The sequence below is a fragment of the Numenius arquata genome, chromosome 5 (genome assembly GCF_964106895.1).
Source record: "Numenius arquata chromosome 5, bNumArq3.hap1.1, whole genome shotgun sequence".
In the NCBI taxonomy this organism is placed as follows: domain Eukaryota; kingdom Metazoa; phylum Chordata; class Aves; order Charadriiformes; family Scolopacidae; genus Numenius; species Numenius arquata.
Window position 1 is genome coordinate 9,262,497 of NC_133580.1, and position 20,314 is coordinate 9,282,810.

Here is a 20,314-nt window from a genome sequence, read left to right on the forward strand (position 1 = left end):
AATGATCAGGGGGCTGGAGCACCTCTCCTATGAGGACAGGCTGAGGGAGCTGGGGTTGTTCAGCTTGGAGAAAAGGAGGCTCCGGGGAGACCTCATAGCGGCCTTCCAGTACCTGAGGGGGGCCTACAGGAAGGCTGGGGAGGGTCTGTTTACAAAGGCCTGCAGTGACAGGACGAGGGGCAATGGTTTTAAGTTGGAGAAGGGGAGATTTAGATTGGATATTAGGAAAAAGTTCTTTACCATGAGGGTGGTGGAACACTGGAACAGGTTGCCCAGGGAGGTGGTTGAGGCCCCTTCCCTTGAGATATTCAAGGTGAAGCTCGACGAGGCCCTGGGCAACCTCGTCTAGTTGGGGGTGTCCCTGCTGACTGTGGGGAGGTCGGACTAGATGACCTTTGGAGGTCCCTTCCGGCCTGGACCAATCTATGAATCTATGAATCTGTGCTCGCTCACCGCTGTAGGCTGCTCAGGTAAAGGGCTATCCAGGACAGCAGCTGGGCATTCCACAGACAGAAAGTACTCTGTCTTCCTAGTGCTTGAGTGAGCTTTGGAAAAGTCCCTCTATGGACAAAGCAAGACAGAAGGGTAAATGTGAGTGATTCTGTCCCATGGGCCACGTCTGAGGCCCAACCAGAAACTGAACCCGGACTTGCTAAGTCTCAGCGCTACATACATCCCTCAAGCAGGGTGACTGGGGACAAAAGCATCCTCAACTTTTCAGTGCATGCACATCCTCAGGATTTCCACTCTCCACCACCCCTCTTGTCAGTGTTACCATCAGCCACATCTCCCAGGGGTCTAGAAACCAGCTCATAAATCATGCTGCTTAAGAAAAGGAAACAAGCTCGCAGATGTGCAGGTGCAAAAAGCTGTTTGCTTTCACAAACCAATGCGGTTCTGGGCACAGATGGCTGCATGCACGAAGATGACAGGTTCATGATCAAAGGCTACTTTTGAAGATGTAGGCCTATCTGCAATGACATTAGGAAGCAAAGAACTAGAAAGCACATGCCTCTGACCTCAAAGGAAACAAGATCATCAGCTGATAAATACTCCACCAAGAGACCCCCTTAGTACTGGGGCAGTTCAGATGAAGTTCCTCATTTAAAAGCTATTTTGCTATCTGGAAAGCCTGAAAGCAAGGGCAGACAGAGAACGACCTGCTGCAAAAGAGCTCTTTGATCACCTGCACCAACAGCTGAAGAGAAAAGCAGCAAGAATCCCACCTCTCCGCAAACCCTCTGCTTGTTTGGCACCAGCAGATAACAGGAAGCAGAGCCTGAGTGGAGAGGCACATGAGCACGTTGCCATCAACCATTTCAAAGGGCCCCCCCCGCTCCCCCCCGTAACACGGCACGGCAGCACTTCCTGACAGATGTCCAGAGGATCCCGCAATGACCACAGCATCCTGCTGCCGCTCCGAAGAAACCGGCTCGTGACAGCGAAGGGCAGATTTGCTCAGCTCTTGCCCTGCCCCAGATCTTGGAGCTGAACAATCACAGCTGGAGCTGGTCAGGGAATTTTTGATGAAATTACTTCTTGCCAGAAAAAAAATATTAAAAAAACGTAGATTTGGTGAAACAATCTCTTGGCAGAAATGTACTGGTTACTGGTTAACTGATGACACGTTAGCTGAAGGACTTCTTAGGTTGGATTTTCTAGTGATGAGAACATGACGCTCGGGGAGAGAAACCCACTGCAGAATATCCAAGTAGCAAGGAAGTAGCTCAGACCCCTAGGATATGAGATATCCGTGTTCAATCCTATTCTCTCCCAAGTCAAACTTGCTGAGCAGGTTAGTGACCAAACCACTACCAGCCTTCAGTGGCACAGGGCTCTGTCAAACTCAGCCACTGGAATTGCCCCAGTTTGAAGGAGAGAGATCTTTCTTGAACCAGGGAGTCCTCTAAGCAGGTACACAAATTACAAAGCTAATCCAGGCGTTCAGCTTTTCTCCACTTTTGATTTTTTTGGAGACAGGTGAAGGGGAAAAGACTGCATTTGTCTTGATTTTATTTTTTCTTTAATCTTCCTGTTTTCTACCACATGAAGTTTTCACTCCCTAAGAAAACTGTTCCCTGTGCAGCACTAATCAGATCATATAACCACCCCAAGATGAAAATGGCCACAGGGGCTAGGAGCCTCCTGTCTCACTCAAGCAGGTTACTATGACAGCATCCATTTCTCACAAGCCAAACTCCATGTGAGATGTTGCTCTCAGGTGCAATTTATAGACAGGACATTGGAGACGAAGATTTCAATATTTTAAAGATTTTATTTAATGCCTCAAGCTAGCTTTTAAAGACCAAAGGATCAGAAAATAACTTAAACCTGAGCAGACTAACAATGCAAGAGAAAGTGAATCCTTGACAGGCTCTGAATTTATGACACTGAGATTCTGGAGACTGAAAGGATTTCTACATTACAGTTAGGACCCACAACTGCTGTTAGAGGCTTTAGTAACCAAACGTTGTGAAGCAGAGAAAAGCTTTTGCCATTTCACAGGAGAACTGAGCTTCAGAGATGCCCTGGACATGTACAGCATCAGCCTCAGCCGTACCCACGCCCCTTACCTACTGCAACTGCAGAGCAGGAGTGCATTGGCTTCAATCACCCCATCTGCTCTGAGCTACAAGAGACCAGCAGCAGGGTCCCTGGCCGGATGGATCAGCTCAGGCGGCCAGCAGTAACCCCATTTCTTGCAGCCATGTGGCTCTGGGAATTTGCACCAAGGTGTCTGAAGGGCTGGGTTCCTCGGGTGCCAACCCCACCCTGCCCCTGCGCACTGCCGAGCTGTCAGGTGTGGTGTGGTGGCTGAGGAGAGGACAACCCCAGCTGCAGGAGGAACCACAGCTACTGGCAGCAACCACCAGCACCACTCCTGCTGTGGTATCCCAATATCTCGCAGAGGCACCGCCAAGGGCCTGGAGGAAACCAAAGGACTGCACCCAGGTCTGCCCGCCTGTGCCCTGGCAGCGGGAACATTGCCAACCCCACGTTCAGAAACTGGAAATAACAGCGGAAAGCCCTGCGCTCACCCTGCACCAAGGTCAGAAAGCCAAAACACTCAAGTACAGCCGAACTAGATTTGTTGTTCAGGGTTTAGTGGGGGAAGAGCACCGGGGAAACCCCTCCAGGTGGCTGCACCGAGGTGCTCACCACCCAACTCTCAAAACTGCCACAACTGCTTTCACATTAAGTGACTTGACATGAAAACAGCATGATATATTATCACTGCCCCTCAAGCAATGGGACAGGTTCCCCAGTATGATGCTGCCTCTCTAGCCTGCAAGGAAGGAGCAAATCAGACCTGAACAGCCGGATTTTGTTCCCAGAATCATGCAAGTCTATCAACCTGAGTTCCTGAAGCTGGACCACAAGGTTGTCCTCCATGTAAATTTTGTTTCCAAGCAAGCAGAAATAACTGGATGCTACAGTTTGTCGCTTACATACACAGGAGACCACGTTATGTATAGCAAGGGGAAGGAAATCTTTCCAAGGTTCCCTTCCTGCAGTTCTTGCTTCAATTGTTTCATCAAGGAAGGGACTGTCACTGGTGTTAACACAACGGCCTACAAGTGACATCTTTGGCCAGCCCTCACGCACTGTTGTCTGACCCAGCAAAGCATGAAAGCGGTCCATACAGAAGCTCTGGATCACTTCTGAGTCCCTGCCAGGATCTGTTCTGGCAGCTCCTCCATCAAAGCATGGAGATGCTCTGATGTCAGGACTCTGGCTGCGACACAAACCCTACGCCGTCTCGCTTCCAAAATCCAACAGCTTCATGTTTGGTGACTGCCATTTTTTAAAGCCAAAGCACCTGATGATATATGTACCTATACAGCTAAAAGCAAAAATCCCACCAATCTAACGCACCACTTATTTAAAAATTCACCCTCCTCTATGCACAGAGAGGAGCAAAACTGGCAATTCAACTACGCATGTGTATTTTACAAGGTAGCAGCCACAGCCAAACCAGTCCTTAGATATGCTTTGTAAAAGCATTACAGTAGTTCCAAAAGCATTACTAAGTTCAAAAACCAAATACGCAATTCAGCCCACTTGCTGCACAGGGCTGGATTCCTACACCATCAGCAGAGAGAATCAGCAGGTCCTGGACCTGCTCTACGTGACAAGGCCCACGGAGACACCAACTTGTTCTGCTGTCTTCCAAGACAATCAAAAGACGTACTAAAATGCAGGCAAGACTTGCTTGTGCTTGCCCAGAACACCACGTGTAGATGTGCCATGGGCAGACTTGGCCCTTTTTTTTTTTATTTCAGGTGATAACTCCTCCACAGTATCACAAGAGGACTAACTCTATCTTGGGAGTTTTGTACTCCGTATCTACACTGCCAGAGTGACAGAATGGGGAACTGGTCTTCAGTGAGATGAGGTGCATCCTACCCAACCACAGACTTCCAGTTAACTCAAGAAGAGGAAGCAGGGAGTCTCCCCAACCTTTCTGGGGCTCAGGCTAATACAGTCTCATGGAGGCAAGCTGCTTCGCTACTGGCTGCACTCTTAAAAGGAGAGACAAAATCAATACCTAGCAACTTTTTCGATACCCAGTTCCAGCACTGACACCACTTTATAAATGTGAGCAGGGACAGTGCCAATTAAACCGTCTCCTCCTCTCATCTGTCAAATAACAATAAGAAAGTGCTACATTTGCATTTCTAACATGTTCCTGCTTGCTAGCTGTCAGGGTAGCTGCTCTGAGGAATGGATGGCATGCGAGGGGAGAGGATGTGATGAAACACAGCAGGAGCAGCACACAGCTACAGGAAATCTTTTACTCGCTATCTCTGGAAACAGATAATCAACCAGAAATAAGCAGGAAGAGAGTTCGCCTCTTTGTTATTATAGACTATCAAAATATATGGCAATGCATTCCTTTATTGCTTTGTCACCATTGGTCAGGTACAACTGAAAAATCTGGTTGTACTAACACCTCTCAGTACATTATAAAACACAAACCAGTGCTCAACAACCATAATTTATACCACTGGATCGTCTTTTACAAGCTATCCACCTTCTCATGATCTGATTGTTTTTTTTCCTTGGAGCTTGATAACAACTTCTTCATTTTCGGTTTTGCACTCACCTCAGTAACATTCATCACTTTGATCGCCGCTAGCTGCCCGGTCTTAACATGGCGACCCTGTTAAAATAACAACAGGCTGTAAGTAAAACATGTATGCAAACTACATATACACTAACACGGAATCATGGAATCACAGAATTCTCAGAGTTGGAAGGGACCTCTAGAGATCATCTAGCCCAACTCCCCTGCTAAAGCAGGATTGCCCAGAGCACATCACTCAGGACTGCACCAAGGCAGGTCTTGAAAATCTCCAGAGAAGGGGACTCCACGACCCCCCTGGGCAGCCTGTTCCAGGGCTCTGGCACCCTCACCGTAAAAAGGTTTCTCCTCATATTTAAATGGAACTTCCTATGTTCCAGCTTGTGCCTGTTGCCCCTCGTCCTGTCACTGGAAACCACTGAAAAGAATCCAGCTCCATCATCCTTCAACCCACCCTTTAGGTACTTGTAAACATAGATAAGGTCTCCCCTCAGCCTTTGCTTCTCCAGGCTAAAGAGCCTCAGCTCCTTGAGCTTTTCCTCATAAGGGAGATGCTCCAATCCCCTAATCATCTTAGTTGCCCTACGCTGGACTCTCTCCGGTAGTTCCCTGTCTCTCTGACCCAGGCAAATTAGGTATAAAACAAGTGGGCTTGAGTTTGGTGCTGGGAGAGCTCTGCTGTCAGAGCACAACATGGCAGGAGTTTAGGGTTCTCCATCCAACTCCTGCTCAGCAGGCGCTGTCACCCCTCAAGCTTCCTCTTCTAGGAAACCTCAGCGGAGGCCCAGGGTGTCCAACCAGAACAACCTTCTTGTCCCACAATCCAGGGCTGACACGTGCAGGGGAAGCAAGGCGCTGGGTAGCCATCACTGTCCCCACCTCCCCACCCCACCGCTTCTGGCTCACCTCAGGGTAAAGCAAAAACCCTGGGTTTCAGTACATCAATCTGGCAACCTGTATGTGGCTGCCAAGAAACTAAAGCTGTAGGTACTTTCTTGCTCTTTACTGTGAAATGCTCAGTTTTTAAAATTCTTACTGCAGCTGAGTTAACTATATCTCAGCTACCTCCCAAAAAGCCTGCAGAGGCTTTGTATTTAAAATGTAATTTTTCTGTGGTGGGGAGGAGGAACTCTCCCAGGGCTTTGACTGCGTGTGTGCCTACATACGTACACACGCTTCACCAGGGAGATGCCCACAGCCCGCCATCATTATTATGCGATGGATAACTGGTAATTTTAGACTACGTAAGTGACTGTTTTTTGAAAACAAAGCTAGGAAAAGGGAGGTAATGGGCAATAAAGCTATTAGAAAAGCAAGCTTGATACTGAGACTGATAGAATGTGGTTCACAAGAACGTAGAAACGCAACCAGGAATCTTGCTGTAAATTGCACAGTTTCTTGGCTTGGTTAGATCAAGTTGCTCAACAGATGCTGTAGATGCAGTGTTTTGCCACGACAGCCAACACTAATCTCATACTGGAGGTTAGTATCAAAAGATTTGTACGAGCAGTGTGTATGACAGGCTACACGTCCTAACTGCTCACTTCCATCAAATGTTCAGGAACGGGTTTGAAGCTTTGAGACTGCAATTTTGTTCCTGAAATAGTAGTGCCTGCAAAGCTGTATATTGAAATAACTAAATGACATCAGTTAAGGAAGCCACAGGAAATCAGGAAATCAAATATGAAATGCTGCAGTTTGCAGACAAAATGATTTGCAGGTGCAATTTACACCTGCAAAATTAAAAGCTGGTTTGATGTCATTTTAAAACCCAGGTCCTAGCTGCACAAAATTGCATACGAGTGTTATTTCTAAGACTAAGCAATTCTGCATCAAAGAAAAATGATTCGTCGTTCTCAGTCTATATGTCACAGTCATGTTTTCTTTTACAGAAAACTAAATCCTGTTGAGTTTTTGTATATTTATAAGTGTCCTCTTTCCGTGGGAGCACTCCTGGGATTGCAAAGCTTGTTCTCATAAACTAGAATGATAGGATTTATATATTATCACAGACCTCAGGCGGAAGACAAAGGGAACACACCCTCACCAGGCCCACAACACACACTCCACAGTGGCCAAGCGCAGCTGGGCAGTGCTAGCCCCAGAGATGCCGGAGTTTGGTCAGCATCCATCCCAGCTGACGTCAATCCCGGTCAGCAAGCTTCCTCTGCACAGCCACGGCTCCTTTGTTGGAGGCCATTGTTTGCAAATGTTTCCAGGCATTGAATGTCTTGGCAATATATAGAGAGGACCTTCCACAGAACACAGTCATGCTAGACACGCTGGCACCCTGACTTAACTCCAGAGTTTGTCTGGAGTCAAGCACGCTGATAAATGCCATGTCTCCGGCCACCACACATAGCAGGCAGACCGTCGAAATGATGAGTCTCTCCTAGGTTGCTCTACATTCTGCAAAGAATCAACACCGATTTTCCTATTTACTATGAAGCACGGAGATGTGCTTCTTTACTGAAAGAATGAATCTATCAATACTAGGCTAGCATTGCACTTGATATTGAATATTCATAAGAATAAGGAAGGGAGAAAGGCTCAGCATTCAATTTTGATCTCAAAGCATGATATCTGGTCAACTTGTCCCTCTGTATAACTGACATCTGTTATTTTGCAGCCACAGGTATTTCCACTGCATACAAACCTGCTGCTCTCACTCACTTTTACCATTGTAAGTGAGAATACTAAATCCTCCCCTCCCCTCAGTTTGTAAAATCAGCATTTAAGGGAAAGAAAACAGCAAGCCATTTTGTTTTGTGGGTCTTAGTTCACCTTTGCACAACAAATGTGTCCCTGATGACTGAGATGCACAACTCCAAACCCTTCTCAAGAGGTCAAAAAGAAAGGATTAGTAAAAACTCATTCCTGTTGGATTGCCCTACTTCTCAACTCACAAGAATTTATTTTCAACAACTGATATCACACCTTTTTCAAAAGAGTCTTCCACATTTCTTGGTTGCATTAAGCTGAAGAACCTCATCTTCCCCCACCAGCCCAAGTCTGTGCAGGGTAATACAGAAAAGCTGCAAGTTAACCTCATGCAAAGATGTAAACATATCTATATATTTATGCTTCCTTTCATCAGTTATCTAAAAAGGATGAATTAGTTTAAAAGTGTGTATAAAAAAAAAGTTTCTTGGAGAGTGCAGCTAAATATGTATCTACAGCTATATATCTGTATTAAAACATTTTCATCATGAGATACTAATTTTACTGCCACCTTGGCAGATTTATTTTTGATTACAGTTGTACACTTTCCCCAAAGTAAAGGATTTATCATTATCGTAGAGCAGTACATCTCAAAAGTCTCTGTACCTGCTAACGTATGCAACAAACAACGTGGCAGACTTACACAGCATACACCATCACTTCTCCTTACCTCTGACATCATCTAGCATACACAAATAAAACCTTTTCTTTAAATATTGCCAAAGGAAAAGGTTCATTCAGTGGAGAAAAAATAATCAGAGAACCCCGCAGACATCCTAAATTTTATTCCTTCTCCTCCCCTGAACTTCACTGTCTATTCAGTTAGTTATGAGACAAGGGGCTGAAGCAAAGCCACCCAATGGCTCACCCAAACCCCAGCAGTCCCCGTAAGCAGTGGTTGCACCCTACTGAACTCAGCACCACCACCCAAAAGTCCACGTGCTATTGCAAGACTCCACGCTAAGAGGGCTGAAGCTTTCAGAGGACATACGTGTTCATGTGCAGAAGAACCATTAATGCCTGTGCAGCTCATCTGAGCTGGGTAATGCACTCCACATCACATTTGCTTTAATGCACAGACTACGGCTGTGCTGGCAATCACAACAAAAATGTCCTTTATTTGGTTTTTCAAACTGTTTCGAGTTCATTTTCCTTGACATCTCTAAAAGCAGTAAACATCCTGAAACCAGCCCTGGGCTTCTTGTTAACGTACCAAGACTAGCACCTAAGTAAGGAAAGGTTTCAGGGCCTGGCCCCTTATTTTTTCATTTATCAATAAATCTCAGAGGTTAGCCAGAGTTCATGGGAACTCACACATTGCTACTTTTGCTGAAGCCACAAGGTTCAGCATGTTTGAATTGTTTTGAGAAAGGTGGTTTGATTTTTGTTTAAAGCTCCTAGAAATAACTGGCTGGTTTAACTGTTTCCCAACCAAATGAGATCAACAGATGCACTTACTTCCAGTGACGTGGCATGCGGAAGTTCACCCCTTTTGATTTAATCCAAAAAGGGGGGAAGAACAAGGGGCATTGCCCTCCCAGCCCTCTGTGCAATCCACTGCTGCCCATCCTCTCCAGGTCATTAAAGGGAACCAGCCTGTTGTGATTCAAGATCCATCGTTGCACATTTCCTCAGAAGCTGGACAAAGGGCAGGAATAGTCTGTGGGGCCCTCTCCCTAATAAAAGGTTTCATCTTTCACCCAAATGCTCAGTTTAGGAGCAGGTTTCAACTCTGGAGAATGCAGCCAAAACATCCACCAACCATCTGCAAGTCATCCATATTCCCACCCAAGAATATATAGCATTAAACACCATCAAATTCATACAGAGCTTAGACGTGAACAATTCTGAAGCACAATGACTTCCTAAAATTGAAGCTCCTGCCTACATTTTGGTGAGGTATCCAAGCTGGAAGAAATTCTCCCATTAGCTTTGAGTCCAGCTAAATTCCTTGTCTCCTCCAGAAAATATTTCCGCATAAGGTCTGCTGCAGTTGCCAGTTAGTCACTGCAGTAACATTCAGCAAACCTGGAGCCAACATACACATTTTTCAAATCTGCATACTGCTCATTGCAGCCACATTTTTGGAAGATGCTTTATGCCAAAGATCTGGTTCTGATGAACTCCAACCATGCGTTATCTCTGCAAGGAGATACATGTGGAATAGGACAGATCACTCAATGTTATTTCTATTGGACATGTATTTATCTTTTTAGCTCAATTAGATAGAGGAACTGCTTATCTACGCCCTCTACTGAGGGTCAAGACATGTATTTTTCTATTTACATCAAACAAGAGTATCAGCATTAGCGGTCAAGCTATTAGCTGATAAAGAGGCTTTACATTAGTTAAGTATATTTACAAAAGGATGCATTCAGTCACGTACAACACCTTTTCCTTTTAGGTGCAAACAAAAGTTTGGGGCAATCCCTGGCCTGGGCCACAATTACAACCAGAGCCCCAAGGTCCCAGTGACATACAGTGAGATGGCAAGGCTGTGGGTCACAGGCACAGAGCTTGCTTTGCCAGCTTCCCTCCCGGATCCTGTACAGCCTGCTCTTCCTCGGGGGGGGGGGGGAGGACAACAGCTCCCATCACCTTCTCTCCCAGATCCGACAGATTTGAAGTGGACGGTTGCAAGCCCAGCTGTCCTGTTGCAGTGCTGCGCGCCATGCCAAGGCAGTCCACGACAGACCCATCACACGCTTCCTTTTTGGCAACAGGCGCTCATTAACGTCCGCGTGTTTCTGGGTCTGTCTGTTGTAGCTGTCCCCATTTAACCGCAGCAGGAAAAGGGGTGTGCAGAGGGCAGGGACCGCCTGCTGCAGCACACCAAGGCAGCACCAAGCTGGTGGGTTTGACTATGCAGAGGTCCCCATCTGCGTCCATGTCCTGTCTGCAACCAGAAGCACAACCTCACTTTTCTTTCCCTTAAAAAACAGTGCTTTTGGCAAGGCATTTATGTGCAAGGATACCTCCCAGAAGCCTCGGACACTTGCCAGTTTGCACCTTTGTGCCCACACGGAGGGCAATTTCCCATGGAACACGCTCACCATTGCTCACCACTGCAGATGTGCAGCACACGTAGGCTGTGCATGGACATGAAGAGCTCACAGCACCTGCCCAAGGCTGTGGGACTCCGGGGTGACGCTGCGCTGCCTGCTGGTCTCACCCAGAAACCTGGCAGATACCACAGAAACTTAACTCTGGGGACCACCTCTGGATACTGAAGGTTTGTACTTGAAAGCAAGATCTGACTGTTGGAGGTAGAGGACTTTCTCAGTCAGAGGGCTTTCTCGTCCACAGGCATTCATTTATTATGGGATAACCAACACAGGCTGTGGCCACCCACCCTTTGGGAGCAGGCTGAAGGCACAGCTGTTTCACTGCAAGCTCTTACCGAAAGTGAACTTCAGCAAGCAGGTTTCCTGTTCAAAACCCACTTATGAACTTTGAAGTTTGAGCCCATCTCGGGTAAATCAGTGTGTAGCCCTGCGGTTGCTGGTAGACTGCCAGCTCAGCCTTCTGTGCCCTGAAGGATGGGACCCCACCCTTTTGCCCCTCTCCTCTCCACCCTTTCCATCCTGGTAACACAAGGAAAGCCTTTAGGAGACCATGCATCAAATGAACAATGCTCTGCATAGGGATACAGGAAACCCTATGTCCTATTCCACGTGACCTTAACAAAGTCACGCTCCTTCTGTTTCCCTTTCCACCTACACAGGGCTTTTCTACTTCGACCAGCTCTTTAGAAGAGATGAGCAATGTTTCCTATCGCCAGCCTGGAAACACCAGCTTTGCCTGCTCACACTGCCCGCAGGCAAGGGCAGCCTCCCATGCATCCTCAGCGTGCTCCCCATAGCACACCGGTGGGTCAGCGTGGCAGGGAGGAGGACCCCAAGAACATAAAACCAGCAGTCATGCTGCAGTTTAAACATAGCCGCTATTTTACAGCATATGGCTGTTGACAACGGACATTCTGCTGTCCCTTGTGGTCTCGGCTATTGTAAAGAAGTGGATAGGGCTTATACATCTGGGGCTGTAGCATTTTGGTGAGGAGAAGTGTCACCCGAGCAGACAGTTTATAGGGGAGCTCTACCAGGAAGACCAGTCTGTGACCCTCGTCTCAGCAACTGGTACCACGTGAGACAACCCACTGTAGTCATGGTTGGAGCTCTTCAGCTAAAAATACATCAGTAATGCAAAACTTGAAACTGGAGAGGAATAAATTCCAAGGAAGAAGTTATTAAGAGTTTGGAAGTTTATAGCTTGTTTCTGTTAGTTAATGGTCTGAGGCAGAGCCCAGGGTCAGTCCTGCACTGAATACTAGCACTGGATTTCAGAAATGATCCATTTCATTGCAAACTATAACATGAAATACACATCAATTCTGACAGTTTCTTAAAAAAAACAAACACAACACAAAACCCCCCCAACCCACCACAACACACATCAGCCTTGGGCAGATAATTACCAGTTTCAGAAAGTTGCAGGTTTAGGGGTTTTTTTTTGTAAACCCCATGAAGAATTCAGGACATCAGCCAGGTAGGAATGAGGCTATAATTTTGATTAGAGTTTTATCCTTTTAATCGTGCAACTTAGGCTGCAGAAAGCCTACTTTGATCAACATTATAAAGATTTGGTGGCACTTCTGTCACAATATCTCCGGACATCTGCTGTATTGTGGGGCTGTAAATCAAAGAATTGTATTCCCCTAGAGCATTTCCTCTCTTCTTTGCAATACTGGGAGTTGTTGAGATTTGGAAGCCCAGGCCTTGTTCCAGGTCACCTCTAGGGTAGCCCTCAGCTCCATCTCCAGCTGGAGCACACCCTCCTTTCCTTGCAAGCGGCTGCTTTTGTGCCAGCAGAGCAGAATGCAGGACTTCTGTAAAACCACAACCCAGCTGCATTGCCTAACTGCTGACCACGTGGATGCAACGCATTTGCCCTTTCACCCCCATATTTGGCACCCAATTTCCAGACAGTCCTAGGTCTTACCCAAAACCCCTTGGCCAGCGTAGCCAAATGTTGCATTTCCCCTTTCCTATCTTCCATAAACACCCTCTTTCAACAGCAACTGGACAGTTTGCCATTAACTCTATGCTACCAAGAGGTAGAGCAGTCTGCAGCATCAGAACGAGCTCCTGAGATCACTGCTGCCGCAACATAAAGGTCCTCTGTTGCTCTCAGACTACCCAACATTAGACACCGCCAGTCAGTCCCTTAGGTTGTACTGGGACTGCTTGATTGACTTAGACTTCACGTTGCCTTCAGATCTGACCATAGATGTCTTCTACCAGGGAAGGCAAAGTATGTCACCCAAACTCTACAAAATTTATCATCCTTGCCCACACTTGGTCAGTGGTGAACACCACAAATATTAATACACCATGAATAATCAAGACATGCTTTTCAGGGTCTATGGGTGTGGGTTTTTTTCCTATATGCTAATTCCCACTCTACTTTATGATTAGATGTGTTCCAAGAAGTTAGCTAAGATTTATCACTTCCAGTACACACCATACTATGAAGTCAAAACCTATTTAGCATGCCCCAGAACTCGAGTTGTAAAACATTAACAGTAAAATCTAACATGTCTGCATGTGATATATAAAGAATCAAAGTTAATTAATAACACCTAGTGCGCTTTAAGACAAAGCACGTTACAGTAATGAAGAAACATTAGATATATACTCTTTATAAAGAAATGAAAAATTGTTCAAAAAAACCCAAAACGTTACACTGCATTCCAAATGAAAAAGGATAATTTTGTAAAGGTTAGAAAATGTATATAGCAAAAATGACTTAAATATTCCGTGAAAAACAAGTTCCTTTCCTAGCAACCACCACTGCCCTACTTCTGTACAGAACAGGTCATTCTATCCCTCCCACTGCTTCTCTCTCTCCCCCCTCATCTCAGAAGTACTTTGCACTCACTCACAGTGAAAATACTAGTTTCATAATTTTTTTTTAAATGAAGTTTTAGATTTTTCAGGGGTAAGACGTTAAAAAAAACAAAACAACCCACAACAGGAATTTCTCTCAGGGCCCCTATTTGTGTCACAAACAAAAATATCACTGTAACCCACAACACTGTAGAAGACAACTAAGTTGGCAGTAGTATAGCAGGACTTCCCATATATTAAAATAGCAACACATTGGCCAAGAGAAGAGATTAGAACATCTAACTTCTATCAATCACTTAAAATTCTACCCAAATCCACACTGGCTAGAACGGAGGGATGGAGAGGGGTCATTTCAATGGTACCAGATCAAACAACCTTGATCTCTGGAGGAAAAGGACAGTTTTTCACTCCTCCTGCATCTGTCTGTTCCACAGCCCTCATGAACCGTAAAACCCAAAAGGCACCAGAAACAGCTTTTCTGTCCATTTTTTTTATTTTTTTTATCCTTTCAGTTCCCATTTCCTCCCATTGTACAAGTGGAAATGCGGATTGTTTGCTTTGCCTAATGTTTGTCTGTGTCCAACTGCAGACCGGTGGGAAAAGAAAATGAAACAAAGGAACAAATTTAAGCCCTTTTGCAAACACATATTTGAGTACCCACATTTTTGCAGTATCAGTATGTTCAGCTGATCAGATTACCATCCTTATGCAAAACACAAACCACTCAAGGCTGCTGCATACTTGTTAAAGAGTGGACTAGAGATTGATCTTTTGGGATTTTGAAACCTGCTTTGAAACCAAAGAGGTCATTCACGTTGTAATTAGCAAGATCAAGCAAAGCACTAAGCACTTTTGAAAATACCATGCTAGTGATAATATGAAAAAAGGAGTTTTGTCCTCTACTTATTTGAAATGGGCGGTGTCTGCAGCAGAACATCTCATGTAATCTTCTGCAGCTCCATGCTCATTTGGAGGAATCTGGAAAGTACCCATTCCTGCAGCTTCTCCTTATTCAGCTAACATGCAGACACGATGCTTTAGATATCCTACTGCTATTCAAAGTTTCCAAACAATGTGAACAATGTGCAAGAAGAAAGAGCAGGAGCATTCCTCCTGGGGCAGGTAAAAACAAGGTAGCCCTTGGTGGGGAGCAGCGGTGGGGAAATTGAGAGCTGCAGCGTGCAGGTCGGAAAGCGTGACTTCACAGGTGGCCACCACTGCCACACTCAGGGATGACGCTGCTGGGGGTACACAGGGCTACCAAAGGTGTAGCTGCTCCTGGGGAAGGACCAGACTCCCACCAACTTTGATCTGCCTCAATCTGTTTTCTATCTGGAGATACTTCAGGAGGGTCTGAGGGGGAAGACAAACACTGAAGCTCTAGCTGTCCTCTGTTACAGAATCACAGAATGATATGGGGTTGGAAGGGACCTCTGAAGATCATCTAGTCCAATCCCCCTGCCAAAGCAGGTCTATCTAGAGCAGGTTACAAGGAACTCATCCAGGCGGGTTTTGAATGTCTTCAGAGACAGAGATTCCACTGCCTCTCTGGGCAGCCTGTTCCAGTGCTCTGCCACCCTCAAAGTGAAGAAGTTCCTCCTCTGTTCACAAAATCATCCAGGTACCTGACTTTAGAAGTAACTGCAAGGCCCCTGAATGAGAGCTGCTACCAGCAAGGAACGAAAAGCAAGATTTTGGGGTCATAAATGGGTCAAGAGAGCAACTCAGACAGCAGCACAGTGAACGGGAGGAGAGGTCTGAAAAGCAGGCTGTGCATTTATCCCCTTTTCCTCACACACCATTTATTGGGACATAAAACCTGATTCCTTTGAGTCTAAATTTCAGTATTTGCACATGACAAATGTGCAAATTTGAAACACAATTTCATTGTGTTTCAAATGACAGTTTCAACAGCCTTGCCATTCATCCCGGACTTTGGCATTTGTCACGCCTCTTAACGTCTGTTGAAACACACCGTTGGGTTTCCAGCCTCAGACACCCCATCACAGCTCACTACCCCTGCCAGGGGTGCGGAGGCTTCACAGACACGGGCAGCTTTCTTCTTCCAGTGGGTGTTCTGCTCTGGGGATGCCCGGGCTGGTGGGTCTGCAGGCAGCCAGGAGTAGCAGGGACCCTGGCTGTCCAGCACAGGGCAGCAGGGATGCGGGGGGCAGCAGGGATGCGGGGCATCTGCAGCCCCGCAGCCCCTCTTGCTGCAGGCAGGAGGGCAGCAACAGCCCTGGCACGGAGTCAGTCCCGCTCAGCACCTGGGGAGCCCAGCAGAGATTTATGACAGCAAAGGGCCGCCGGACCGAAAGTCTATTCATCCAGAAAAATAAACAGTTTAGGAAAAAAGCCTCAGCCTTTGGAAGGCTCTCACTCTGCAGACCAGGGGCTGTCAAGAAGCAAAGCCTAGGGAGAGGTACAAATCCCTCCACCCCAGTGAATTTTCGCTGCCTGACTCATGTGCATCCGTTTACAGAAATACAGGGCACTAGAGAAAAGTCTATACACAGCACATCTCTGCTGGATGAAGTCACAAGCAGTTAAATGTGTCCCACTGGCCCCATCCTGCTGAAAGGAAGCTGGGGCTGGACTGCAGGAGGTCAGCTGATGGGTGGCCGGATTTTTGGAGCAGGAATCCCTCAAAGGAAGGTTTTTTGGCTCACCCTCACTATGAAGCTCTGAAGGTCAAGCTGCACACAGCAATTACAAACCTCATGTTACGAGAGTCATGTTTTAACTTTTTAAGTAATGCAGCCTTCCCAGACAAGTGCTAATAAAGGCTTTATTAGCCTTCTATCCCACATAAATGTAACTTTGGATGCACATTAAACTCTCAGCAATTATATCACTGAATTTTTTAAAATCCTCCAGCATTCTTGTGAACTGTAAGTGTAACGTGGTTGAATTTTCTCTTGCATATAATGCAGAGCATGGACAAAGCTCTGCATGGGTTAAAATTGTGTTGCTGTTTTTTTTAAAAAAGGCTTTAAGGCAGGAAGGGTACACAGCTCAGACTGCAAGCTCCAGACTAGATGATGAGAGCTACAACAACCTTAAAGGTGATTTACTTTTTCATTCCAATTCTGCGGATGTTTATCTCGCCCAGATTGCAATACCATGCCGGTGTGCGTCTCTCTGCAGATGATGGTCAGACGCTACACAGGGCGCTGCACGGGACAGCCCAGTACTAACAACCGGCATTAAATGGGTTTCTCCTGGAGTCTCTGAGCCTTTCCTTCAGTACCTCACGGCAAATACCCTCCCTACAACTTTCTTCACCTGAGGTGAATCCTGAAGTCAAAAACTCAACTAAGTACCACTGCCAAGTTCAAATCTGAGGTTTGCCTAGGGAAAGGTCATATTTTCACACACACACAAGTCTTCACAGAGCATTTCACTGAGGAAAAAAAGAGCATCTACTCTCAGTGCCTTTTCATTTGGCTCTATTTGATGCATCCTCTCAAAAAATAAAAAGGGAGTTAATGGACACAATTGGTCTGTGAGAAAATACATCAGTCTCCAGATTTCTGAATGAGCTCTGCAAGAGACGAACTACATGGCACTGATCTCACAGCAGCAGTCAATTCCTACTTCCTTCCAAAATCCTATTGGCCAGATGGTCCACAAAACTCAAGGGAGAATTACTTAAATGTTGGAAAGGCTTTCAGTATTGAATCGATCTCCAGAATGAAACCAGACTACCTTTCTAATTATTCTTAAAAGTAAAGTATACCTTGCTTTTCTAATTAAATTAAGAAGCAGCGGTGCTTCCAAGATCACTTTCTTAGAGAAAAAAAATATGAATTTGAGAAGAGCCTTGGTTTTATTTTTTTTCTAAACTGATCTAATCAGCTTTGTACAGCAGAAGACTGGCTGGCAAAGGTTCTCCTCTCGAGCAAACTATAGGTCAGATGTGCAGTAATTGTTCCTGAACAGCTACAAGCAGTTACTGTTCAATGCTTTATCTTCCAATTTTTTGTATTACTTGTAGGGATCAGAGCCAATCACAGCGGAGAGAGAAATGAACAGTGAACTCTTGAGAGGAAAAAATATAAATAAAAATACCCCTGCAGAATAATTTCAAGAAAATGGCTAAACACATTACAGCTGAAGAACCACAAAGCCCTAAGCAATGTAGACTAGCATAATTACCAGCACGTATGAAGCAAAAGCCACAGAAAACCATTGGAAGAATTGGTCACAAAAGGGACCAAGAGCTTCCTGCAATTAACCACTGAACAGCTTTAGCAGATTTTGAAACTCTCATCTCTTTGCCTTACCCTGTTTAAACAGCCCCAGCTCATTTTGTACAGTGTTAGGATGAAGTAATGCACTATATAGTGAACTATGCATTTGGGTAAAACAAAGGCAGAGCCCCAGCACAGGCTGGGGACCCCCCTGCCCTCCTCTGGTGCGCTGTGGTTCCCGGCAGGGCTTCCCACCAGCAGCTACTGAGGGGTTCTCCTAACGCTCGGGTCCTTGCACACAATTCTGGCTCCACTGATGCCCACAGGAATTTCTGCCGCTGAATTTATTGGATGTGAATTTGCCCCATAAAAGGTCAAATTTCTCAAACAAAACAAATCCCACTTTGCACGAAGTCCTCCACTGAAAAAGTGTGTATATTCAATGCTTTCTCTGTTGGAGGTGTGTTCACACTGAGCCTGCCACAGGTTTGAGCCAGAATCTGTGACAGAAGAAATAAGTCTATGCCATTACTGCAGCGTGTCCATTTGTGTAAAAGTATCCAATAAACAACTGCACTACTACTACCCAAAGTTCACCACCTGCTGGAAATTAGTCTCTTCATAAAGCTGCAGATGGAAACAGAGAACACTTGCTATTCGGATTGATTACAGACACATTTACATTCACAGGCATATAGATTTGACTGGATTCCTCTCATTCACGATCTGTCTATCAGTATGTCACATGAAGCCTTCTCAGCCTGATCTCAGCAACGGCATCTCTGTAAACTTGCACACCACCACATACAACAGGGCCCAAGGTACAATGGGCAAAAGTGCATGCACACAGACATACATAAACATTCAAAACTGTAAGACTGAAACCCACTGGCCCAGCCCATGAAACCTCAAAGGTTCTGGCGCAGCTCCATTCTCGTGATTCGGTCTCAAACCCACTTCTCATTTTTCCAAACTCCGAACCCTATCTGCTTGCTTCTAGCTTGTAATGGCAATAGTCTCACCAGTTGCATCGCATCACATCACAAAGCAGCTGTCAGGAAAGAAAAAACCAAAACAAAATAACAAAACAACCTAAACATTCCACAAGGCATCCAGCTAATGCCAGCACCTTGCTGGAGAACTGTGGAATAGCAAGTATGGGAAGTCTGGTTTGCGTGTATAATATAAGCTTTAAAAACTGGCATCTCTGCTTTAACATCTTCTAATTGTATTCACTTTAAAATTTACTCTAGAAGTTTAACCATCCACAAGTTTCAAAATAACTTCTTTTTGCAGCTTCTTTGCATGTTCCGTCATCCACATCCAGATGCCAAAATACACCACCAACAGCTCATTGCTCTTTAGGATAAATCTGGTAACACACACCAGAAAAATTTCACAGGGTCAGCTAAAACTCTGCAGCATTGCCAATGCACAGAGTTAAACAACGGAAGTTTTAATAACTAGGTCTCTATTTACAACAAAAATGTCTTTAAATAATAATAATCAAAGGGCATATGAAAACACCATACCAGAAAACCTACCTCCCAAGTGCTCTGTACTGCTTTCTAGTTTCTGAACCTTTAGGTTCAGGGAGGGACATGTGATTACGTAAAATTGGAAGTTTTTCTCTACTGTCAGACAGAAGCTTAGTGAGGTTTCTTAAGAAGACAAGGCGTACGTGATTGTGCTGCCCTGGCATTCAACCAGGTTTTAACCTGTCAGCCCACTTCAACCAAAACCGATGGACAGAAGTCTCAAAGATGATCCAAGTCCTGCATGCTTTGGGAAAATCGGAGACAAACTCCCTTCCTCCAGTGAGGAGGCTCCAGCATGGGCTCGGCGGTTTCCCACCCGCCGCTGCCGGCCAGCAGGCAGCACCCAGCCATCTGCGGCCAGCTAGCACAGGCTGCCTCTTGCCCAAAGGGCAGCAGATAGCCACAGGCGGCAGCTGCTGGTGTCAGGGCAGGGGTGGCAAAGGAGCCAGTGGGGGCCACAGGTGTACGTGCCAGCAGAGATCCCAAAGGACTCAACAAAGGAATTGAGGCTGCTGAGGTCGGAGGTGGAGAATAGGATAGGAAAGGACAAGTTTGCAAGAAACTGCATTTTGTTAGTTTTACATTTTAGTTTTTCCTCAAAACCCAGGAAGCCTAAACATCAGAACTCGATATATAAACCCATCTCTCATCAGTGCTGGTAAGTTACTTTGCCCTAGTCTTAGCATCAACATTGCAGAAACGTTTTCATATTTGCACCACTGATGCTTACAGAAAATATGTATTTTTGATATGTTTGCACAAGAAAATAACTATATTCAATAATAGAAGGGTTACAGAACAACCAAATACCAAACAAGAAGGGGTTCTGAAATTAGTCACTGAGCCAGCTTTAGGGATTGGCTCCCCAGC

General features: G+C 45.6%; 1 protein-coding gene across 2 annotated transcripts in view; it reads right to left on the bottom strand.

Moving 5' to 3' along the window:
* The window catches only part of NRK (Nik related kinase), a 104,590-nt gene that overhangs the window by 63,729 nt on the left and 20,547 nt on the right, over nucleotides 1–20,314 (bottom strand). For both annotated transcript variants that reach the window (XM_074148311.1, XM_074148312.1), the window contains exon 3: nucleotides 5,108–5,164. In XM_074148311.1, the coding sequence (XP_074004412.1) occupies nucleotides 5,108–5,164 (57 nt within the window). The remainder of the gene's footprint in view (nucleotides 1–5,107; nucleotides 5,165–20,314) is intronic.